This window comes from Micromys minutus, assembly GCF_963924665.1.
Source record: "Micromys minutus genome assembly, chromosome: 14".
Taxonomy (NCBI): domain Eukaryota; kingdom Metazoa; phylum Chordata; class Mammalia; order Rodentia; family Muridae; genus Micromys; species Micromys minutus.
Genome location: NC_137983.1, coordinates 3,499,864 through 3,525,573, shown reverse-complemented (window position 1 = coordinate 3,525,573; position 25,710 = coordinate 3,499,864). Strand labels below are relative to the sequence as shown.

Sequence of the window (25,710 nt, the reverse complement as noted above, 5' to 3'; positions counted from 1 at the left end):
AGGGATACATTCAAGCCACTCAAAGTTGAGTCATTTGGCATTTGAAATTTCTTGCCATGCCACTGCAGGAGCTGCGGGAGAACATCACAGGCCAGTGACTGACAATAGACTCTAAAAGCTCCCATGGGGTCCCACTGTCAGATGTTTGCATGGCAGAAGATTTAGAAGGCAGATTGCTCTGTGGAATGATGTAAAACTTATATCCACTACCCTCTTAAGGAAACATGAAACCAGACACAAATGACAAATGACACACCAGTGTGTGTATCTTCCTCCAAAGGAATATGTAATAAAGTGTAGGGAAATGAGATGAACAGTTAGACATTCTGAGGCAGGGCCTTGATGACTGCCTGATTTTCACTTCTCTGTTCAAATGACATGAACAGAGAGATAACTGTTGCTCTCCTAGGTTTTAGACACAAATAATAAATCCTGTAGATGATAAATTATATAGGCAGAACTGTGGTGTTCTCTTTCTGCAAGCTCTACAGAGACAGTTGTCACAGCCATGCTAGATGCCATTGGTGTTAACCCTCAACTCCTCCTTTTTTAATGGATGACTGGCCACTAGTTACCCAGCCCTGTGGATGGTAGAGCACTCTTCAGCCTGGGTCTAGGAAGGGCCTTGGCAGCCACGCACAGCAGGTTTCTTGTTGATGGAGGAGCAAGCCAATTCTCAAGGAGTTTAAGGATCTCATTATAAGTCACATAGCACCCCATGCTTATGTTACCTGCCTCAGAGCTGTACGTTTTATATCACTGTTAACTGGAACCACTCCATCCCACGGGGATTTATTCATTCATTCATTTATTTATTTTGGAATAAGTTGTGGTTTTGATGTGAAAGGTCCCATATTCCCATATGTCTGCACAATTAATACCCAGTGGGTAGCGCAGTCTTTAGGAGGTTGTGGAATGTTTAGGAGGTAGAATCCAGCTGGAAGAAGTATGTAACATGGGGTGGGTCTTGCCCTGTTGTAGTCTCAGCCTAGTTCTTGTATGTCCACTAAATGTGAAGTGAGGAGCATCCACCTGCCTCCTATCCTACTTTGTCCACCATGGTGGACTATACTCCTTAAAACTTGAAAGCCCAGACAAATCCTTAACTAGGAGAAGAAATGAATGCATCTATAAGCAGCCTCATTCTAGTCCAAAAATGGGCAGATTTGCTGACTTCCTTTCCAATCCCCTGAGCACACAGAACTTCACTCCTGCTTAACTTAATTTCCCACAGACTTTTGCTAAGTGACTCTAACTTTGGACTACCCAAGTCTCGTACATCAGACAAAATCATTTTCACTGCAGTCATGTTTAGAAATGCAAACAAGTTTAAAATATATCACTCCTAGCGAAGTCCTTATTACTGCTCAAACTCATTATAGAAAACAGATCTCCAATCAGCATTTCCCATTTGCTTCTTTCCCTGTGAATAGGTGTAGAAGGAAGAAAAGTGAACCAAGATCAACCACCTCTCTGCAACAAGAACCAGCATTTCCATCCAGATCAGTGGTTTTCCAGCCGACTCCTGTAGTGACAGGAATCTCAGGCAGTTCTGAGATGACACTGTTTTCATTTTCCTCCATATATTGGACTTAAATTCTACCTCTTTCATCTTCTGACTTGTAGACTCTTCCAAAATGCCTCACACCCTGTGACCATAAAAGACACCCCCCATAGATTCACCGCATATGCAGTCACCAAACCCAAGCACTATAGCTGATCCCAAAAAGTTCTTACTGGAAGGAACCAGACAGAGATGCCCCCTCAGGGACTATGCTAGAGTCACATAGATACAGCTGAACATACTTGCAGCTAGCCATCGGTCTGAACTCTGGGACCTCAATGAGGGTGCTAAAGAAAGGACCTAAGGAGCTGAAAGTGGTTTGCAACCTCATGGGAAGATAACAACATTATCAACCAACCAAGCCCTCTGAAACTCCCATGGATGAAACACCAACCTTTGTGCACCTGAGAGACCTATTGATCCAGTTGCATGTGTAGCTGAAGATAGCAGTGTCTGGCATCAATGTGAGAAGAGGCTTTTGGTCCAGGGAGGACATGTTTTCCCAATGTAGGGGAATGCCAAGGCAGTGGAGTGGAGAGGGTGACCAGGAGGGAGTGCACCTTTGTGAAGGCACATGGTGGGAGGAGAGGGGACATGAGTGAGGGAAGGGATAACATCTCAAATGTAAATGCAGAATATCTAACAAAAATAATATAATAATAATAAAGATGCCCCCCATAATGCTTTGATACGGATAACAACTTAAAAGTTAAATAACTTGAGATGTTTACATTTGAAGTGTTTTGTCTACATTTATACAGCATATAAGAGCTATTGTCAAGGCTTATACCAAATTCAGAAGCTACATGTGAATTGGTCCCCTAATGTTTATATATGGAACCAACCCTGGGCAGCTTGGGCATGAATGTCTCTAATAGACAGTCACCCAAATTTCGGAGCAAAGAAACCCAGGCTGGTGTCACTGCTGATTAAGAAAGACTGGCGTTACAGTGCGAGATTTCGGATAAAGAAAAGCAGATGGAGATTTCAAAAATGAAGGCAGATTGAAAATCAAAAGGGCAAACCTTCCAAGCTGCAGGCATTGATTTGTAATCAAGTTCTTTTCAAAATGCTTTGTATGTGAGCAGCAATCTATAGCATACTCAGGAGAGCCTGGCAGAGCGGCGGTGTCTTTAAAAAGATGTTTAATGATATCCCCTGAGGGTCAGCTATTAAAATAATATATGTAGAAGCACCTCATAAATGGAAGCACCATCAAATGTGCTGTTACCTCTTCCTGAACTCTTACTGGATGCTCACCATGTGCTCATTATTACTCTGGATAGTGGCTGGGGGTACGATGTAATTTTATTTTTATTTTTTTTGTATCTCAAAAACATGAATTTAAAAATAACCCTCACCAAAAGATTGGTCTTGTAAGGGATTTCTCTCCCTAGTTCTAGATATGTGAAAAATGATCTAGATTAAAGGTTCATGAAAGTATGGTTCAGAAATAAATTAAAAAAAAAAAATCACAAGATAGTCAAGTACCTAAAGGGAATGAAAGAAATAGTAAAGGGTAGTGTGTGTGTGTGTGTGTGTGTGTGTGTGTGTGTGTGTGTGTTAGTATGTGGGCGTGCAGGAAATTCTAGGAGATTACACTCAGGTCCTTATGGCTCCAATGCAAACACTTTGAGCTGACATCCCTGCCTGGGAGAATTTCTGACTGAAGAGAAACTGTCTTCTCCAGGGGGCAATGGCATGATTTCCTAACAGAAAAAGGTACCAGTTAAAAAGACACAGTTATAGTTCCGGCCATGTTGAAGAAGAGTCTGTCTAAAGGTTGACTAACGGGACTAAATGCCTTTCCCAGCTTCCTCCAGATAAGTATATGGTTTTTGAACCAGTACTACTGTGTCAATAAGCAGGAGTTACCAACGGACCCTCCAGGAAACTAGGTGAGGACAGCTGTCTCCTAAGGAATCAGAGAGGCAATAGGTCTCAGACTGGCTTGAGCCAGTGATGAAGTGAATAACTCCTCTCATTTCTGTCAGCTCTGACATCTGCACAAAGTGACCCTGAAGTTAAGGACCTGCACTCAAGGCTCCGACTCCTTCGGTTCAAATCCTGGCTCTGTCACTTGTGTTCTATAGCACCAGACTTTCCCATAACGTCTAAGTCATTCCTTTTCCTTGTCCCCGAATGGAGTCCTCCTGAATACAAAGTGTCTGTGCAGCTTGTTTCCAACACGTGCAAATCTGTCACATGTGAATGTTTTGTTCTGTGCATTCTTTTAGGCCTCACAATCCAGCCCAATTCCTAGAAGTGTCTAGGATAAGGGCGCAGTGAAATTGCTTGATATTCTACATGGGTGTCAGAGTTTGATTTATATGTTGTTTTAACTATTTCCTGGGAATAGGTTGTTGCATATGATAATTTGCACAGGTCAGTTTGCACGTGGAGACCAGAGGATGACAATGGGTCCTTCCCTCAGTTGTTTGCCATCTGATTGTTTTCGTACACGGTCTTTTACTAAAACTGCCTATCTGGGTGTGGCAGATCCAAGTTCCTGGTCTTCATGCCTTCTAGACCAGCACTTTGCCAATCAAAGCAGGAAGTTCTACCTCTTCAAACACAGACTAAGTAAACTGTATTTAATGTAGTTTCCAAGAGAAAATGAGAAGAAACATGTTTCTGAAAAGTCAAGCACTGCAACACACCTTTGGTGTCCCTCATCAAACCTGCCACTAGCCACTTCACAGCCAAGTCGGCCAAGACATGTCTGTAGCAGAGACAAGCTCAGGCTCTGGGATACTTCAGAACCTTTTCTCCATCCCTCAAACCCTGCCCCGCACCCCCAAAATCTCCAAGCATGCCAACCTTCTATGAAGTCTGCAGCCGTGTACGGACGGTGTGGGCTGCTCTCCACAGGGCTGTTTAGACTCTCCAGGGCTGATTCGATAGCTTCCACTAGCTCATCACGCTTGTCCTTCCTCACTGGCTTCTCCTCAGGGTGGCGAGTCAGGCCGGTCTCCAGCTGGTACACTTTCTGCAGAGTGAAGCTATCGAAAGGTACAGCAGCGTACTCGGTGGCCAGCTTGACACCGGCATGGACCTCGGCCTTGTCCACCTGCCCACGCAGGAAGGCCAGCATATCGGCCTGGGCTTTGGGTTCAGGGTCCCAGCCTGAGCGCAGGCTGGTGGCATCGCTGGCCTGGCCGTGCCCGCTGCGGAGTTGCTCGCTGCGTGCCTGCAGTTCATCCTTGAGCTGTGCGATCTGTCGCTTGAGACTGTTCACATAGTTGCGATGCTGTTCCTCACGCTCCTGTAGCACTGCTTGGTAGCCATCTTTGCCTGTGGGGCCATTGGCCCGTGGCAGTCCCAGCTGCTCCTGGTCGCCTTTGGGGGTGCAGGCTAACATGTAGAGGACAGAGATGGCACAACAGAGCAGCACCAGCAGAATCACTACCCGAGAAATCCACCCCACCAGCCCGCGGCGGACCATCCTCAGTCAGGTGAGGGCCATGCGTCCAGGTCCAGAGTATGCAACATCCCAGGGCACCAGGAGGACCCCCAACACGGGCTTTTTTGGTTAGACCACAGTGTGGCTGAAGCCCTCTGAACAGATTCTATCCATTTCCTTCTAGAACATGGCCTGTCTTTGGAAGTCAGCCATTACATGAGAAGGTTCCCTGCTTCCAAGAGAAGATCTTCTAGGCAGAAACAATCAGTCAAGAGGAACCTCCGAGTTTCTTTGTTTGTTCCCATCATAGCCTTCCTGATGTGCCGAAGAGTCTGGAAAGACAGAAAGGACACGGAGGCTCAGTGTTTCCATTCAGACTTGAACTTTTCTCATTCAGAACCCCTTTCATCTGAAAATTTTTCACATGATCTGGGGTATATAGGTATAGAAAATAAGCACACAAATCAAATATTTACTCAGTTCAAATCATACATTTATTTTAAAGCAATTCATTTATATACATTTAATTTCAAGATTTATTAAAGATTAAGCAGCAACTGTGCATATTGATGACATAGATGTGGTATTACATAACCATAATTCAGTCTTGGCTGAATATTTGATACTGCAGGTTGGACAGCTAATCTACATCATTTTTGCAGAACTGATCAATATTTTGATTCTATAATCACCAGTGCTAAGAAAAGCACTTTGCAGACTTACATAAGGAAAAGCAGCCGAAATATGCTAAAAGCTTTTTCAGAAGGAGTTGAAAATGCTGTCCTAATCCCCTGTCAAGATCTGTCTAGCCATCATTTATAAAATTCAAATGGAAAAACCAATACAAACTATTTAAACCAAATATTCCCACACAATCAAATCCAAAGACACATATTTGATAATTCTGAGGAACAACAGTAAGGCCACACTAAGAGTCTGTGTTAACTACAATCAGCACATCATGTATCTGCCAGAGTGGGAAATTTGCAAGCATTGCACAATAAAAACGCTGCAGTTCGTGACCCTGGGCTGAGGTGTTTAGGCACCGTGTGCTTCAGTAACGCATACAGTGATACATCCATGCTTTATGTTGAGAGCCAAGGCCGCAGTGGAATCTAGTCTTTATTTTTCTGAATGCTGCAGTTTTTCATAATGACTCCATGACACCCCAACTACTCCCCTGCCTGTCTAGCAGGGAGAGGTCTGCAGTCACGTGTGTACGCGCTCCGCTGAGGCAGAGCCAGCGGCCACCAGAAGAGACTTCAAGCTTTCTGGTGAACAAGTAGGGAGGGATCCAGAAGGTCAAATATGCAAGAACAAAATGTCAGTGGTGACACAGTCGGGGGAGCGGTGATAGCTGTCACACCACGGTCTCCCTCCACCCATTCCTGCTAATGACAAGGAGGACCTTACCACAGAACAGCATGGTTAGGAGAAGAACAGAGGTGGAGTTATTGTCAGAGTGCAAACTCTAGCCATGCTTCTTGCCATCTATATGAGGACTTCTGCATCTTGCTTGGTCATCAGTTCTGAGAATGACTGTACCCCAACACTGAATCCATGTAATGAAGTAGAAGCAAGACTGACTCACCGTTCCCATGTCCCCTAGGCCACCTTCCCCCTTTCCCTATGACAGAGTGCCTCTTGACACAATTGTTTTGAGGTGTTCTCTCTTTTTAATCATCCTAACCATCCATGGCCATACATTAATGAATGGGCCAATGAAAGCAGATTAAATATTTTTGTTTAGAGATTTTTTTTTATAAAACCAGCCTATACGTATCCTTACATACCAGGTAGCTCAAAATCAAATGTAGGTTCCTACATTTTGCTAATTTATAAAAACATTTAAAATAATCTCTGTAATTATGAAGTTATTTTTATACTATCCTTGTCTAACCTCAGCAATCTAGGTTTGGGGCCAATAACCACGTCTTTCCCCAGTGATCTGTCCCAGTCTTGATGAGGAGAAGGTGCCTAGACAAACTGTAATTCCTGATCTCCTGGTGGAAAGTGGTCCCACAGTCATTCTTTACTCAAGATATGCTGGTGATCCAGGCTCACCGTCCTGTCCTGAATATACCATGCACCTGCTTCATTCTGTGTTCACAAGTGCGAGCTGTTCCCACTGTCTGTGAGCCAAACCTCCTACTAATATCCCACACCACCAAAAATTGTTCATTTATCCATTTTCTGTAATCATTTAATATATAACATTTTCTCTCTGATATAGTCTCTGGCATTTCTCTGGCCCTAATGAGTCTCAACTATAATTAGAACAATGCATAGTTATTAGTACAAAGTTTAAAGTACATGCTTGCCCTTGGAAGCCTTTTATGTCTGATGAAAATCTCAGGATCTGTATAATTACTATAATTCTGTGATTAAAACCATCTTGGATTTGATGTTCAGGCACCTTGCTGTTTTTAATGAAAACTCTCAGATAAGCTCATTATATCTAAGTATTAAATTATCAGTGAGGACATGTTATCACATTATTCTGCCACTTTAAAGACTTTTATTTTAAATACATTGTCATTACTAACAAAATAAGAAAATTTTAAAAAAACAAAGAAATGTAACATTCAACACAATTTAGTGTGCTATGAAACTTAAAAGATGCAATCATGTTAACAAATTTTAATGGGATAAATGTTGCATTTGCATAATGGATTGAAGTCAAGTTGGTTTAATTGAAGCAATGTATTAAGACTAAGGTTAATAAAATTAAAACTAGGATGGTGTTGGTGCACACCGTTAATCTCAGCAACAGGAGGTGGAGGCAGGAGGATCTCTGAGTTCAAGGCCAGCTTGTGAGACTACACAATCAGCTAGCTCCAGGACCACCGAGTGTACACAGAGACCCTGTGTTATAAAAACGAAACAAGAAAGCAAGTGAACAATCAAGAAAAAGATGAGTAGAAAATGAAAACTACAGACTATCAGTTCTATCCATAAGTCCTTTGTTACAAGGACTGGGTGGTAAAGGTGAGATTACTCAGTGAATAGAGATGCCTTCCATCAAGTCTGGAAACCTGATTTGGATACCTTGCGACTATATGACAGAGTGAGAAAAACAACATTTTATATATATATATATATATATATATATATATATATATATATATATAGTATCATTATATATCATCTTATATATAACAAATAAAATATTTTTTAAAAGTCTAGATAGTGTGTCTTTAGAAATTCATTTAGTCATTTAAACTTCACTAATCAGAGAAATCTTAGAAAGGGAGCCAGGGGAACCAAGACATTTTGCAAAAATAAATAAATTAATAAATAAATAAAGAAACTTTTTTAAATTTTATTTTTAATTAGCACACAGTAACAAGTTTATTATAGCATTTTGTGCTTACTTATTTTTGATTGATTTCCCAATCATTCATCTCTCCAACTCTCTGTTCCGCTCCTCTCTCCACTTTGACTCCAGTACTCCACTTTCTTACAACAGAGTACTTTTTTATTACCCACCCTATTCTTCACTTCACTAGAATGTTTCAAATGGCTACAATACTAAAAGTTACATACAGATTTGATTTCTTCTACCAGAATTAAAATGACGTTCCTCATTGAATACATGACCGTATGAATGAGGATGGTCAAGCTAAACTTCTTATGAGAACACAGAGATCACAGCAGACCAAGAAATTCAATACCAAAAAAAAATGTTGCTTATCATCACAGGTGACTTCGGACTATGGTCCAGAGCCATAGTGACAAAGGCAACACGATGCCTGCTTGAGCACTGAGATGCAGGCCATGAAAGGTACTGGACTCAGAAACACCAGAGTAGTGACAAAATTGTCACAAACATCGGCTTGAAACACCCACCGCGTTTAATAAACAATGCTGAATTATGCTGCCAAAACCAGATAGCCATATTCAAAACAAGCAAACAAACAAACGAAAAAAAAAACAAAAATAAATTATATCAGTATCTCTCAGCGTGTACGAAAATCAAGTCAAAGCGGGCCAAAAACATTAACTAACATCTGAAATGCTAAAATCACTAGAAATAAACGCTTTTAAAACCCACTTCAAAACACTGATATAGGCAAAAACTTTCTGTGTAGAATCCCAAAAGCACAAAAATCAAATAGCCCCCTGTAGATTTATGTTAACTTGATATACAATTGGATAGTGGAGAGGTAGGCAGGGAAAAGGTAGGAAAACGGAAAAGGAACAGAGAGAGAGAGGAGAAGAAAACAAGATGGAGCTGGAGAAAGCAGATCTGGATCCTAGTGGCCATAATTGGCAGTAGGTAGATAGAAATATTTTAAGGAATTCTACAAGTCTTTTATCTCATGTAGAAGGGCAGTTTGTATCTTTGTCTATTTTATGTAATCTTATGGCATAAAGGGTTTGTGGATTGAGATTGCATTATATAAATCTGTTTGAAAAGCTATCAGGCCTTAGAGTCATGTTTGGGCAGTGGGGTAAAGAAACATGCCGGGGCAGAAGCTCCTGTGTGGGTGGAGTGAACCTCCTGGGAAGGGAATCTCGTGGAGAGTGTAGCTCGTGGACAGACTGACAGAGTCCATACACACGGCTCCAAACTTGAGCAGTGTCTGAGGAGTGAGACTGCAGGGGCTAATAAAGAGATAAGCCACCCACTTTTAATATCTACTGCAATACCCCCTAAACTGACAACTGCTATTATATGAAATTAGAAAACTTCACAGCCAAAGAAATCCTCAGTGGAATGAACAGGCTACAGAAAGAGAGAACAGACATCAGAAACAAAATTTTGCATTCATTAACAGACAAAATATTTCCTAATGTTTCTAGCAAATCTGGTTTTTAATCAAATGAGGCAACTGTGAGGGAGTAAAAACTGCTCCCTTATACTCTTGCTTCTGTGGAAAGCCCAGACATGTCAATCAACCCACAGAATGCCATTCTTACAGTGGCTGTCCTCTGCCAGCATGGCCCCTTTCAGAAAAGACACTTCAGTAAGACACATGTGGACCACTGAGGCCATGGCGGTATAACACATTCCCTCATCTTGGCAGAAAATTTGGAGATGTAGGTTTAAAGTGTATAAGCTGTTTACTGTCTTACAGATGAAAATACCATGTAATTACCAAGCACTGCTACACATTGGAGATGACAGTAAAAATATAGCCTTGTGAGATTTCAGCCACACTGTGTCATTGTTTAAAAAACTTGGGTTTTTAGCCTAGCTAAGTCTCTGGGGGAAACTAAGGGACAGGAAGGGAATGTGGAGGAAGAAGAAGACAACCTTGTCATTAACTGACTTGGGACGATTGAGTGAAAAGGGGGTACTTTGGTTTCACTGCTGTCAGAAATCCCTGTGATTCTCAGGCTTCTTGCCACTTACATTTTTGTATATTTCTCCTCACTGAGGTCTTTATTCAATGCTTTCTCATCCCTGGCTATCCCCTAAGGGTGATTCTGAGCAGTTCCACACCTTCCCACTGTATTTACCAGTTGTACAGAAGGATATATACAACACAGTGTGCTCATTCCCATTCCAGTGAGCTCTGGGAATGACAACATTTGAGTGAGAGTCTTCTCCATACTCTCCTGTTCAATAGGACCAGGACTCTCACACTTAGAGTATTCTCGAGGAAGATGTGGTTCTATCCCTGTCACGTTAGAACAGTCCTAGGAGCTTTATAACTGCAGTTCATAACTATGTGCTTAAGGAGTCAGCAGCTCTTCCTCAGTTTTGAAGGCTGGCAATCTGATGGACAATGGACTATGTCAACTAAACTAGTAATAAATTGTGTTTCTTCATACTCCAAGTAGAAGTCAGACAACAACTCTGAAAACCCACTCAGACCAGGGATCATCTGAGACTTCCCCAGACTTCCAGTGAGCACAACAACAGATTGGCTTCAGCCCTTTCCAACTAGGATTCTGCCTCTACATATGAACAGACAACCACCCTCTTCTATGCTCATGTTAGCACATAAGAAGTTTAAAACGTAACACCTGAAAGGCAGACTGATGACTCAGAAAAGTGCTTGCTGTAAGAGTTTTGATTCTGAGCCCTTAAGTGAAAAACCTTGGTAGGAAAACTGAGGCACAAACAGGCGAATCTCTGGCGTTGGCTGGGAAGCCAGCCTATCTAATTTGTAGGTCTCCGTTCCCAGTGAAGGACCTTGAATCAAAACCAAAGTGGATGGATGGCTTCTGACATTCAAGGTTGCTGGCTTTCTGACTTCTAAAAAGATACACACTTACACACAAACACATACACACTCCACAGGGGTGGGGGGTGAGAGAGAGAAAGAGGTAGAGAAGAGAGAGAGAGAGAGAGAGAGAGAGAGAGAGAGAGAGAGAGAGAGAGAGAGAGAGAGAGAGAGAGAGAGACATCTCCTAAATATTTGTAGGAACTGGTATTTGTGCTCCAAATAGACAAATGCAATTAAGATAAAAGGTTTTGTTCCCATTCGCTATTATAGTGGAGTGAGAACAAGGCCTAAGAAAATAAATAAAATCTAATAAAACAGAGGAGAGGGGAACAGTACTAAGTATGGTCAATGCCAGTTAAGACATGACATTGTACATGGGAACTGTTATCATTCATTTCTCAGAGATGAAACCAACTAGAGCCTACAAGTTGCCCCAGATGTGCAGTGGATATTAGACTTTCTGTACTCAGGACAAGAGTTGCTATTAAGAATGAAGTTGATGTTTCCTCCCCAGGAGACATTTTGGTCATGAGAGCTGTGTACCATAACAGAACACCTGCAAACATCTATTTGTGTCTGTGAGAAGCTCATAAATCATGAAGGACTCTAGGACAAGCCCTGTGGATAAAATGCTGTCAGATTCTGTAGCACGTGGAAAAGATGGTAGCTCCATGAAAAGACCAGGTCAGGCAGTATAGTAGTGCACAATGACAGGCCTTGTGAGTGATAAAAGAAACTATTCAAGAAGATGCAATAAATTCTGCAAGACCTCTCCACTCTGTGTGCAGGCAAGCCAAGAGACGGCAGACAGAAACTGGCAGTGACTGCTGGGTCAGGAAGTGGCAAGTCACAGCCATAACACCACTTTGCCAGTCAGCTCCACTCTGGAGCTTACAGCAAGGTCTTTGATTACAAGGAAGCCAAAGGGCTCCAGGCAAAGAACCAACTGTACCAATGGAACATATACCAAAGTCACATCGCGAGCCGGGAAAGGACAGGCTATAAGGATTCTTATTTTTATTTGGAGTTTTCAAATACTCTCCAAATAGATGTAAAGCTAATATTGTCAGCTGTGCTTAGACATTTAGAATCCCCTTCACCTCAAAGCGTCTGGTAAATTCCTATGTGTGTGGTTGTGTCAGCCATCTTCCAAGATGGCCTTGTGAGAGTGCTGTATCCTGGTATTCCTACAAGCATCTGTTTGTCCCACATGTACTGGGAGCTTGATGTAAGTAACCAGTAACATGGAGTAGAAAGGGCAGTGTGGCATTTTTTGTGTTAAAAGACTGCAGTGTCTACACTGGTCTACCTTGGGTATTCTCTCTCTCTCTATGTCTCTCTTTCTCTACCTCTGTCTGTCTCTCTGTCTCTCTGTCTCTCTGTCTCTCTCTCCCTCTCCCTCTCTCTCTCTCTCTCTCTCCCTCTCCCTCTCTCTCTCTCTCTCTCTCTCTCTCTCTCTCTCTCTCTCTCTCTCTCTCTCTTGTTCCCTCCCTTTCTCTGTTACACTGCCCCCCACATTTTTCCTTTCCTCTCTCCAGGAGGCCCTTTGAGACAAATCATGAAGTGATAAACTTAAATCTCCAAGCAATATTCAGTGTGGAAACTAAGGTAAGTCAGGCCAGCCCGAGAGAACACTCACAGACCCTGGAGCTGCAGTCAAGCCTTCACGAGAGGATCATGACGCCTTCGGGGCGACCTCAGAGCAGACCCAGCCAGCCCGCTAAGTTGCTATTCCCAAGTTCCCAGGAGACATGATAAACACTTAGGTTCTAAGCATACAGATTATGCACAAAGGAGTAGCTAATACTGAGAGTTCCAGGCTTGAAAATTCACAGAAAATGCCGCCTCTGAGATGGCACATTTTTTTCATATTGTAGTGTATTTTAACACACTTTACTTCCTATGATACAGGCATCTTATGTGGTCAGAAAGATTCTATGATAACCACACCTCCATTTGGAAAACAGAGGTCCAAAGAAATTGTGAGACCGGCCTCTCAACCTAAAGCCAAACACCTGGCACCCAAACCCTCCTGTGATGTGAATCTCAATGAGCTTTCTACCACAGCACCTGCCTGCAAATCCCAGGAGTTCACTCCCACGCAATCAGAGCTTATTACAGACAGCTTATCTTTTATTTTTAACTCCGAGGACTTTGGGGAAATAGTAAACTCAAAGAATGTAATTACGTTCTAGAGGAAGCCTGTTCAGAAGCCTGGTGTCAGCAGCGGAACATTGCTTAGAAGTAGGTGACTGTCCTAAGATGCTGGTCTTGTGACACAAGGCTGAAGGAGCACTCAGAAGTGCCTCTGCACCTGGTATAAAGTGGCCCCCCACCCCACTGTCAGCTCCATTGTCCTCTGCATCTGACTCACCGCTGACACCCGATTCCACCTTGTCATATATGGAAGAAGAGTTCCCACAGCTGGGTTTTCTCCGCCCGTTGCCACATTAGTTTTCTCCTGCTGGACACTGTGCCAGCCTCTAAGCCTGGAAGCAGGAAGGGAGAGCCTGAGACATGAGAGAAGAAGCCAGTATGCCTCAAACAAAGGGTAGGAAAGGTGTCTACAGAAGAAAACAGTGAGAGATTCCATCGAAGTCAGACAAAACCAAACCCTTATCAGGGCTGAAAGTCCCTAGACTTCCCAAATCCTACTCGGTACAAGCACAGAAGCACATAAAAATGCATGTTTGTATCTCCTTTCCCTCAAAATGAGAGCATCCAACAACCCTAGCAAGTGTTACATGATGTCTATAGTAATCTGCGTAGTACGCATAGTTAATTAGTTCAAAGCCAGGGGGTTCACAGTGGCTAAAGTAATCTGAACGTACACGGTGCCTTAGAATCGCCCCAGTATGCATCCAGCTGAAAGCCCCACTGAGGACTTGTCAGAAACCTCACTTCCTTCTGGATTACAGGTTTCTATGTTCCATGGAGTCATTAGTCAACATGCACATGTGTGCAGGATCATTCAGGTGTGCCCTGGAAAAGCCTGCAGAAGTTGATGTAGGGAGAGATGTGCATCAGCTACCTCTGAACAAATGAACGGATGCTCATGCCAAAATCTCACTGAGACCTGGGCTTCTCAGAGAAAGTCGACTTTCAATCACTGAGCACGTGGGCATGGCTGTGGTGGAATCTAGCACTTTCTTTGACTCTCTCTAGCTAGGATACTAGGCCACTTAACACAGAGCAAGGGCTCAAAGCTCATGCAGAGAAGGGTATATATCAATTGGTACCTGTTCCTTGATCCCCCAGTAGAGATCAGATACCCCTCAACTTTTAAAAGTAAATGGTACATTCCAGACATTCTGTGTGTATACATGCACATACATGTGTGCATATGTGTACGTGCATGTACACATATGTGTGGGAACCAGAGGTTGACATCTTTCTCCACCTCTGTATACCACATTTTTGAGACAGTGTTTGTCACTGAACCTAGCACTCACAAACCGGGTAGATGGGCTAGCCAGCCAGCTTCAAAGGTCTCTACATCCCGACCTCATTTATAGCAGTACATTTATAGCAGTACTGAGGCTATAAATACTTGGACCCCTACCCGACTCTTCTTTGAGGGTACTGAGCATCCTCACTCGGGTTCTCCTGCTGGCATGTAGGCCCTTTAGTGATCGAATCTTCTCCCTAGCTCAGTGAGTAACTTTCGAACAAGCAATCTCTATACGCACTTGTGAGTTACAATTAAATTCTATAATATTGTATTGTGTATTTGCAAAACATTATAAAATAATGAAGTATGAGATATTTTTAAATGTTTTCTTACAGATGGATCGAACAAACCTAGGAGTGGTGTTTGAGGTCCTTAGTCACTGACCCTTGGACTGCATTACAAATCTTCACAGGACAGAGTCCTGCAAGGATTGAGTCTAGAGCCCAGCACAGGCTTTGCTCCCTCCCTTGACAGGAGACCTTGGATTCAAAGGATGTTCCTGCCTTTGGAATTCACAGTCTTCCTCCAGAAGTCTCAGCATCTGTGGCTAGACCACATGTTCAAACCATTACCAGGGGCGCATTTTTCTTCTTTCCTGAGATGACTTAGACTCATCTTTAAGATAGTTCTCAAGGGTCTGCCCTATGATGCTTCCCTATGCCCAGTCCTTGAGAGCTGGTTCTCAGCACATATAGCCCAATGGGACCAGCTTGCTACCTACTTCTCAGTCAAGGACTCTCAAGATGGACAGTGCCCTTCCCCTTCCTCTGTAAGTCTAGTTCTTTAAATAATTACTATATTCTCTTTTTCCAGAAAAAGGGAAGTGTGGAAGATAAATTGAGGTCAGCTAATCAGAAAATGAGGGTGCTGAGATTAGTCCTGGTGACAGCGCATACTGCAAAGACTTGAGACATTTCCAGACCCCTTCTGCTCTTGCCTCCTTTTTGCATTTGCTTTTTTATTTACTGGGGATCTCAGTAGACAACATTTGATAGAGGTGGTCCTCTCTATGCAAGTATCTTCCATTCCCAACTGTTACTGCCCTCCCTCTAGCTCCAGGGAGCATTTAGCCAGTCAGTCAGGACAAGCAGCAGATGTGATGTCAACAGAGAGCAAAGAGAATAATAGGACCCTGCTCAAGGGACCTGGGAGGAATGGAGCTTTTCCCAGAAGTAAGATGTCTCAGTCAGGGATGCAAGCTGAGTCAGCTGTGAGTCTTTATATAGGGATCTGTCTAGGTTGCTTCTTCCTCAGGGCTGTGGGAAGCCACTCCGGCACTGCAAAACAAGAAGCCTTAAAGCAAAGCTTCCTACACCCTCGTATTTCTCATAATTACAACCACTTAGTGAGCACTTACTTTGGGCCAGACATCCGACTAAGCACTTTACAAGCATTATCTCATTTAATCCCACGAGTTAAGTCTTATTATCCCCATTAAAGATAAGAAAATTGAGGCTTAAAGCAGTGAGGTGACTTGTCCAAGGTGTACAGCCTTGGCCACAGGCCAAGCAGAGTTCTAGCTGACTCTCGAGCCCTGTGTTTACCTACTACAGTGTACTCTTTAACTTCCTTAATAATCCCAACGGCTTGTTGACACATGCTCTTCATTGTAGACCCCAATACACCTCCATTTTCTAGTTTCTGAGCTTGTGCTAAAGCTTTACATTTATAAACATTTCCAGCAACTCTGATGAGAGAAGTTGTTTCTCTAGCCTAAGCTGTTTGTTTCCTAGTCAGCTGTGAGAATTCACACTCCCCTAACAAACATCGCATGTCCAAGTTATGATAGTGTGGGTCTTTTTGTTGTTATTCTGCAATTGGGCCCAGGACACAATGTCTTTAGCATTCATGTGTTTCTGAGCAGAGCCCAGAAGATTGTACACGCATATCAATTTTATGACATCTTAATTAAGAGGCAGGCACCCTGGCAAGTGGAATTTTTAATCAACTAAGAAGACAGTCCTTTTTTTCAAAGCAAAAGAAAATACCTCTAGGTCAGAAAGCATGATGTCTGGCAGTAATGGAAGCTCTCTTATGCCAAGCAACGCGATCTTTTTGCTTCCTCTAGAGAGTCAAGAGCCATGGCCATGGTCACGGACTACATTGTCGCTCTAGCATCCATCTTGCAGCCAAAGCCAGCGTGGCACTCAGGGAGACACAGGGAGGTGAATTCCCAGAGGGGTCCAGGCCTGAGATCAGGCTGCACAGCTTCCAGAGAAGGTCGTGTTGGTAATTAACAAGGAGGGGACTGACTAAGGGAACAACGCTCAGAGGCTAAGTCCCTCCACTCGGTAAGCACAGCGCCATAGGCAGATTGCAGGTGGAGCTGCTGAGTGCTAAGTATGAGCAACAAGGTGAGATCAGCGTGAATCACAGGGTCCAGCGGCTCAGGTAAAATGCTGCCAGTGTCGTTCACAGGAAAAACCCAACTCAGAGAGAAGCAAAATGGAGCTCTTGCCTTTCAGATAAAGTGTGCCACAGGACTTGCCAGCAGAGAGAAGGAAAGCACAGGGTGGGAAAGACTGTTCACCCAAAACAAAGAGAACTATAGAAACCACTGCCATGGTGGGTAAAGGGGAACAAGCTCCCACAGCTAAAGAAAGTAACCCGGGAGCCTCTGTGGGAATCAGGAAATTTCTGCAGGGAACGGTTGTCAAAAGGCTGCGCATTACCTGTCGCTTCACTGCACTCTTATGGTACTCTGGATAGCACATCACCGATCTCCAGTTTCCGAGGCCAGGAGACAGGGTCAGGAGCGTTTAGGGGTCTGGCAGGCCCCCTCCCAAAGCCCGTGTGTTAACATTTTGCTTCTCAGCTTGGTACTATTGGGCTGGAGCTTAAGGGGAGGTTTTCAGGTTGGGAGGATGTCACATCCTAGGAGAGACTGTAACTCTAACCCTTCTTCTCACTCTTATGAGTCTTAGTCATGAGACTAGTGGTTTTCTTCTACTTATGTGCTCCTGACATCTATGCTGCCTCAGCACATCTCCAAAACAAAAGGATGATCACACATGAACAGAAATGTGCAAAACTGTGGGACAAAAATCAGCCCTTACAATAAGGCAATGATCTCAGGCTTCTATTACAGTGACATGAAGCTGGCTACCACACTCTCTACAGGATAAGAGGCATCTAATTCTAAAACATCACAATGACTTTCTTTAGTCAGCGTTACATTTTAGAGAGCAGAAAGAACAACGCTGTATATACAAAATTAAAAAATACAATGAATAATATATTGTATATAATATATGAATAATTTCTAATTATATATGGTATATATTATTCCTTTTGGTTTTTAATTTTCTATATACAGAGCTGTTCTCTGTATATGTAGGTAAATATGTTATATATTTATATATAATTTATATATATATATACTCTACACAAATATATTTTGCACACGCACACACATATATGCAAGGTTCTATATGGCAGTGTGCCAAAGCAGGGCAAGAGGGAAGAGCAAAGAAACCAAAACATCTAAAGATAGGGCACACATAGTTTTTCAAGAGAACCAAGACAACCTGCTGATAACAAACTGGGATATGGCCCATGCTTTGTTTAAAGGTGAGCATGGAATGTGCTTTTTCCCATGTCTATCTTGAGAACCCCTGGGTAGGACATTCTTAATGTAAGCCGTGATAACCTAAGAAGGTGGTGCCTTCTCAGATTCCTGTGGCCACTTAATGGTCATGCGTGTCTCTTATAGAGGGGTAGCATCTAGCTTTCCATTGTCTATCCCATACATTAGCCAGTTTGTTGGTCTTTACTTTCATGTCCCCATAGAAAACCAACATGGTACATTTCAAACTGAAGGGGGTCACACTCACATTCTTGACATCTTGGAGGTCTTTTGTCGGCTGAGTGAAGTGACAGGGGTTAAGAATGAAATTGTTACCTTTGGGCAAATCAAACTAAACAGCCTAAGTTTCCCTCTTCTTCATTCCCTCTGTACAAGGCCGACATTGCACACAAAGGAGGGGCTGCTCTTGGAAAGTGGTGATCCCATGAGAGAGCACACACCAAGCAGATTATTTTAGAAGCTCTAAAAACTTATCAACAATGCCACCTCTCTTTGTGCCCTTTTTCTGAGAATAAAAATAGCCAACATGTGAAAAAATATAATAGGAAGCCCAACAGCAAACAAATACATTTCCATTCATCTTTGACAAAGGACAACTTAACTTTGCAGACAGCAGTTATTAACTTCATGGTTCCAGCCCACCCAGCCTGAGAGTCCTTCCTAGAACTGCCTACCCTTCCTTCAGTGTCTCATACCCAACACCTGTTGTCAAACTCTGGGTCAACTATCTCTGCTCAGACAGTAACAATTAAGATATTAGATAAAAATATTTCATAATATTGTGACTGCAAACTAGAGTTGTCTACAATAGAAGTCATGTGTATACCCAAAGAAATTACATACAACATGTATTTAGTACCTTTGTTTTCCAGCTTAAGACTATTTTGCACTCCCCAAATTCATTCTCTCCACATCACCCTGAGCACACTGCATGGATTTCCTGACAACTTCACCTTCCTGAGTATGTAGAACCTCCTAGAATGTAGGATGACCAACCAAGGAAGAGACAGAGTGTAAGGGACAATGAGAAGGCGCTGGGAAAGTTTTAGAACTAAGAACTCTTACACCGTGGTGGGAATCTAACCTCATGGGCAGGAATTAGCTAACATGTCAGTTTTTAAACCTGAAGTCCACATGATCAGAATCATGCTGCACATGTGCAGCACAAAAGTAAATTAAAGAGACAAGTCTGGCAGTGGGAATAGCAGACTTGAGGTCATTACACTATTAACAAGTAAGGAAGGATTTGACTCAGGGCCAGAGCATGGAAGAAGATGAGAAACAACAGTTCAGAAATTTTTTTTGGATACTGTATTAGTTAGAATTTAAGAAAACTATTTCAATAACACATTGTACTAGGTACTAGGAATAATCTAGAAATCATTTAAAGTATAAATTTACTACATGCAAATTATTATGTTATTTATACAAGGGACATAAGCATTTCCAAATTTTGGCATTAGACAGATACTGAGGGAGAGATGAAACTTATACATGTACTATCTCTCCACTCCTAGTTTATTTTTTAAAAGGGAAAGGGAAGGAAAGGGTAGTGGAGGGGAAAGGGAACAGAAAAGGAGAGAAAGGAAACATTGAATTTCGTTAGAGGATCAAAGGGTTTAATGGAGCTTCTGGAAGATCAGGGTGAAAGACAAAAGTGAAGGTAGATAGTTAATCTAAAAAGTTCCCCTTGAGATTCTCATTTGAACAGAATGTTACCTAGGAGATGAAAGAGCCATAAAAGTGAAGGTGCCTGCCTGGAGGTGGGCTCAGTGGACCTCAGGACAGTCGATCCCCTGGTGTTGACATGAGCCTGTAAGCACAGAGCAACTTTAACTCACCAGAAGCCTAGACATGACTCTACTGAATGCTACCCGGCAGCATTGGTATCAGAAAGACAGAAAGAAACACTCAGGTGAAATCTTAACATCTCCAGTGTGCTTTTGAATTTCAATCTCCCAGCAGCTCAAAATGACAGCACCTTGACTCAGCAGTGTTCTGACTTTAGCTGCTGCTGCTAGACATATTCCCAGGGTTTAGAGAGGCTTGAATAATGGCAAAGGATGCATCGCTACTAAGTATCCAGATGTGTGAAGGAAGAGAGGATTCCTTGTTCCCTTCTTTTAACAGCCTGTCACTCCCTAGTAATGGGTCTTACAGAAAGCTTCTTCTCCTGGCCAGCATAAGATGCTTCTGCATGAAAATGGAATTGGAATCTGGTCTTTTGATTACATGCATGAGACTGCAATAGTTGCTGAAATTAGAACTTCGTTTGAACAATCTCTAAGGGAAGAAATAACGAAACATTCTATCTCATGCTGTAATGACTAAGCTTGTAGCAGGTGGCTGTGGAAAGAGAGAGACAGGCCTCTGAAGCCAACACATATACATGAATCACCACCAGTGTGTGTGTGTGTGTGTGTGTGTGTGTGTGTGTGTGTGTGTGTGTGTGCGCGCGCACATATGTATAGACAATATCAACCAACAGGCCATCAAGACCAATAGACTCACCATCCCTGCCTCCTCAGTGCTGATATTACAAGGGCATGCTGCTCTACATGCTTTTTAAAATGAAGGTTCTGCGGATCAAGCTGAGATCCTTATACTTGCAAGGCAACAACTATCTCCTTAGCCTAGCATGTGAGATTTTACAAGCGAGCACGTGTGAGGTAGAACTATTCTGTCAACATGAACCATCTTTTCTCAAGTCTAGTTCACGTGACAGTACACAAGTTGCATCCAACTATCAAACACATGTGAAGGGTTTATTGTGTAAAAAGGACCACGTTGAACTAAAAGATCAGAGAAGCTTCCATGGGTTCTATTAAGCTGTATATTTTTACTTGACAGAGATGGGGACACTTGGTTTAAGTTATCATGGATCTAAGATATACTGTACATGGGACTACCCCTCCCCCTTCTCACCTAATTCCACCATGAAGGGCAGACAGCAGGAAAGTCTACAAATTCACTATTTTATTGGCCATGTCATTTTTTTTTTTAATTTTTATTCCCTAGCTTGACTAGTCTCTTAGTTATCAAAAATTTTATATGCCCTCAAGGAAAGCTGAAATTACAACAAGCCTGTCACAGTCCCTTCTACCTTAATAAATTTTGAAGAGTAGTTTCTTCTCTGTAGAAAGAAAAAGGTAAGACTTCTTTCTTCTTAGAAACAACTTAATGAGTCTCAAGACTAGTATAAATGTCATCATCCCATGGAGTGGTGAATGGGGGAGGGGTTGGCTTTTATCTAACACCACTTAATCTCCATTAAAGATTTTCTAATGAGATCATGAGTTTTAGCAGGGTCCTTAGCCAGAGATGAAGAGCCAGGGTATCACTTGCTCCTCTTGTTTACTTCCTATGTTCTGGCTCGGTGATGTGGCTGACGTACACAGCAGCATCCTGAAATGTGGCTTTGTCAAAGGCCCAGGGCCCTCACGCCTCAGGAACCAGAGGAAAGGTATTGAAAACACAAGAAGACTGCCCCTCCCTGACACATACCCAGCACCTGGAGAACAAGTTCATCTAGAAACAGGCCAAGAAACAAACACATCCCCTTCCACCTCCTTGTAGCACGGCATCTACTGATTTTGTGTCTTTTCTCTAGTGGTTCACTAAAGCAGCAATGCCCCTTCAATAAGGAAACTTTGTCCAACTTACTTGCCAGGCTGAGGTCTCGTTCCAGAGCACACAGTCTTAGTTATGAAGCAGATGAAAAGTTGGTCAGCTTTAAACTGTGCAGATGCCTTACAGAGTGAAACCTGAACCCTCACCATGGGTGGAGCCACCCAAGTTTTATCTTCACTTTGACTGACACGGAGAACCTGCAGATGTTTCAAAGGGTTTAACTCGAAAAAATAATAAGTGTGATAATCAGATGGAGTGGGGAATCCTTATTGACATCGGAAACATCTGCAGGCAATGAGCTATCCCCAGATCAACACTCTGTCTTCCCCGCCCAGCTGCCCCATCCTGACAACCCCCTTCTATGCACACTGCCTCTGCCTTGCTTACCCTCTGGGCTGGCTATTCACCTGCCCAAACATCCACATCCACTCTAGTGGCTCCTCTTATGCCTGTTGAGGAGCAAGGTCAATGTTCATTAAAAATAGTTCTGGTGTTTACATCTTACAGGGCTACTAAGAGGTCAAGTTTAGGAAGGATCAGGAGCATTTAGTTTGTGTCTTTTGTCATCCTGTTTAATCTACCATATTCATAGAAATGGGGCAGCCAAATGAGTGAATAAAAGGACCTCTGCAACCTCCAATATTTCATACATAATTATTTCTAAATGAAAGTCTTTTAGAGGTAAAGAATAATCTGAATGTGGTGGTGCATGCCTTTAGTCCCAGCACTTAGGAGGCAGAGGCAGGCAGATATCTGAGTTTAAGCTCATCTGGTCTTCAGAAAAGGTTCCAGGATGAGATACACAGAGAAACTGTGTTTTAAAAAGAAAGAGTAGTAAAAGGAGGAGGAGATGAAGAAGAAGGAAGAGAAGGAGGAGGAAAAGGGGGAAGAGATGAAGAAAGAGGAGGAGGGGAAGAGGAGAAGGAAGAGGAGGAGAAGAGGAAGAAGAGAAAGAAGGAAGAGGAGGAGAAGGAGGAGGGAGAAAAGGAGAAGAAAAAAGGAGGAAGAGAGGATGAGGAGGAAGAAGACGAGGAGGGGAAATCTGCTCAACTATGTAAGCCTAGCATTGCAGAGTTGCAGCTTGTACTATTGTACTTGGTCCAAACTCATCTCCTTTACAACATTCAACTGGGTATAGAGATAAAAGTTTGGTGCTGGAAATAAGAGACAAGTGAACCAATGAGGCAGCCATGAGAACAGAGGAACAAAGGGGCCAGTGGTGCTATACAGGAGGGAAAGTCCATCTCTTCCAGAGGGTTTAGACACGGCCCTGTAAGGAGACGACAGCTAAGTGTCTGATAAAGAGTTTTACAGTGACTGAAGGAGGGAGAGGTTGTTTCTGACAGATAACTAAATGCTGGTGGCCTGGCAGCATGAAGCACCATCAGATCTCAGTGGAGTGGTGACATTAAATTCAGGATGCAGATAATAAGTTGGGCCTCTGGCAAGTCAACTTGATATTCTTAGAGAGATTTAGGCAGAGATGAAGAAGCACATTAGAGAAGTCAAGTCAAGGCTAGAGAGAGATGAAAGGTCATTGGTGTGAGGGGTCAAACGGGCATGCTAGAGAATGGTGAGTAAGGATGACCCTCCAGCTGTGGGAACTTTAGTATCATAGGCAAGAAAGGGATCTGTCACCTTCTACTGTTTATGACTTCAAGACTTGGGCTCCTAGGCAAGGAAGAGGACTCAGCAGGTAAATCACTTGTTGTACAGGAGTTAAAGATCTCAGTTCTGAACCCAGAACTCACATAGAGCAGGACATAGTAGTAGATATCTGAGATCCTAATACACCTAAGAAGGAAGGAAGGGTTGGAATGCCCAGTATGCACAGTGGTTTTGAACTTCAGAACATATCTTAAGTAAGGTGAAAGGCAAGGATCAGTATCCTAGGATTTCCTTTTGTCTCTATGTGCCCATCCACATTTATACAGAAAATGCAAATGTGTATACGCTCATACAAAGATAAACTGGAAAATGTTTGAGCTCTTAACGTGTAATCAATCATTTCTGTGGCCATTTTGTCATTTACAACTAAGTGTCAAGAATAGGAATGGACAAAAAAAGATTATGATGTAAAAATAGCTACTCACTAGCCCTCCCCTGACTATAGATACATATAATCTCATAGTATCTACAGACTGTCTTATTCATTATTGCAGAGAAGTAGCAGATTTTGTACTTAGGGTTTCCTCTCAGCATTTATAAATTATAAATGATGATAAATAAACATCGCTTCCAAGAAGCAAAGCAGAGAAAAACCAATTACCTACAAAGTTGGTCAGACTTCACATCTCGCTTCAAAGATATTCTAATGAGAAAAGGATGACTGGGAAGGAGCCTCGTGCAGTGAGCAAGGGGTGGGAAGAGGTGTGTTCAACAACATTTTACTGCATCCGAAAAACTGTTAAGCTGTTGCTTCTAGAACAATGTTGCTGAGCCTCAGCCATGTTCTCTGCCACTCCCCAGAGCAACACACTCAACAGATTTCAGCTATTCTTTAAGTCCCAAACTGCAGCAAGAGTGCCTAAGGACATGAGTCATGGATAAGGACAAGGCTGTCACGTCCCACCGCAGAAAGCTGCGATGATAAATTAAAAAGAATAAATCCCTTAGACTCATTTCAGAGATCTCAAATCCCGTCACAGATGAGGCTATTCACTAACTCATCATGACATTCCAGTACAGGAGGCAAGTAACCAACATCCTCATCTTAGAGATGGAAAGACATAAACCCTACAGAACACGTCTCCTAGATTATGGTAAAACAACTAGCTAATTAATCCATCTGCTAGAGTTTTCACTGCTTCTGCATTTAATTTAAAAATCAAATCCGGGCCAAATGGAAAAGGCGAGCACTTGGCTATGCGAACCAGTTGTCTCTTGGATGTGTGGAGAAACTCCCAGACAGGAGGTTGACAGGTCAGCTTGTCAGTATATGGAACAGCTTTGAGTGGACCCCTGCATGTGTGTCTGTTCTGTTATTTGGAAAAATAATGTCAAGACCTACAGTTCAATCAAATCTCTATGTCACTTTCTGTCTAGCCACCACTGAACTAAATCACATCTGCCAGTACTACCCTTCTTGGCTTTCAGCCTCTCCATACAAATAAAATGGAGGCAGGACCTCACCTATCCAGGAGAGTCTCAGCTGTCTCTCCTCCTCACATCTTCCCGAGATGAACTGTTAAAACAGCTGCAACCTTTTTAAAGGAAGAGAATGTGGTCTTCCACATGTGAATTGAGCTTGGCCCTCGTGCTCAGAAGGCATGGAGTAGACCAGTGAGCCTATCATGTTTTATGCACTCCCTGGACTCCTCTGATACCTTCCCATCAGATCCTGACACTGTTATGCCAATCAGAGTCTTGTTATGGACTTCATAACTTTTCAGCAAATGATAGCTCAGCTTTCTTCTGCCTGTTTGTTCCTTCCTTTTGTATGCACAGCCCCCTGGATGTACGCAGAAAATAGTGTCCCCCTGAATCTTCCAATTTCACATAACCCACTGGAGCTTTCCTTTTTCTTTCTTTCTTTTTTTCTTTTTGGAAAGATGATCCTGACATTCACGTTGTATCAGAACTGTTGTGTGTTGGGAATTCTATGCAAGTTTGCCATCTTCAGCTGGTCAGAAGACATTGGTCTTTTGTATTGCTGCCTTCCTCTTTCTTCCCAGATTTTGGAAATATGAAATGTTTACACTCTGATTATTGTTGTAATGTAGAGTTTGAAATAAACTTGTGTTGAACCAGTTATGACTGCTTTATGGTGGCCGACGCCATTCTCCCGAAGAAACAATAAACAATGATTGGAGATTGCTGGGAATGAGAAGATATAAGGATGGTAAAGATCTATGATTTTCTGTGTCTTTCCTATATCCTCAGACATTTGTCTGCTGT

At 42.6% G+C, this 25,710-nt stretch overlaps 1 protein-coding gene across 2 annotated transcripts in view; it reads right to left on the bottom strand.

Annotated features, from left to right (window-relative positions):
• CSGALNACT1 (chondroitin sulfate N-acetylgalactosaminyltransferase 1) overlaps positions 1–25,710 on the bottom strand; it is a 341,897-nt gene that overhangs the window by 95,201 nt on the left and 220,986 nt on the right. For both annotated transcript variants that reach the window (XM_080928538.1, XM_080928539.1), the window contains exon 4: positions 4,385–5,299. In XM_080928538.1, the coding sequence (XP_080784664.1) occupies positions 4,385–5,009 (625 nt within the window). In that variant the 5' untranslated portion in view covers positions 5,010–5,299. The remainder of the gene's footprint in view (positions 1–4,384; positions 5,300–25,710) is intronic.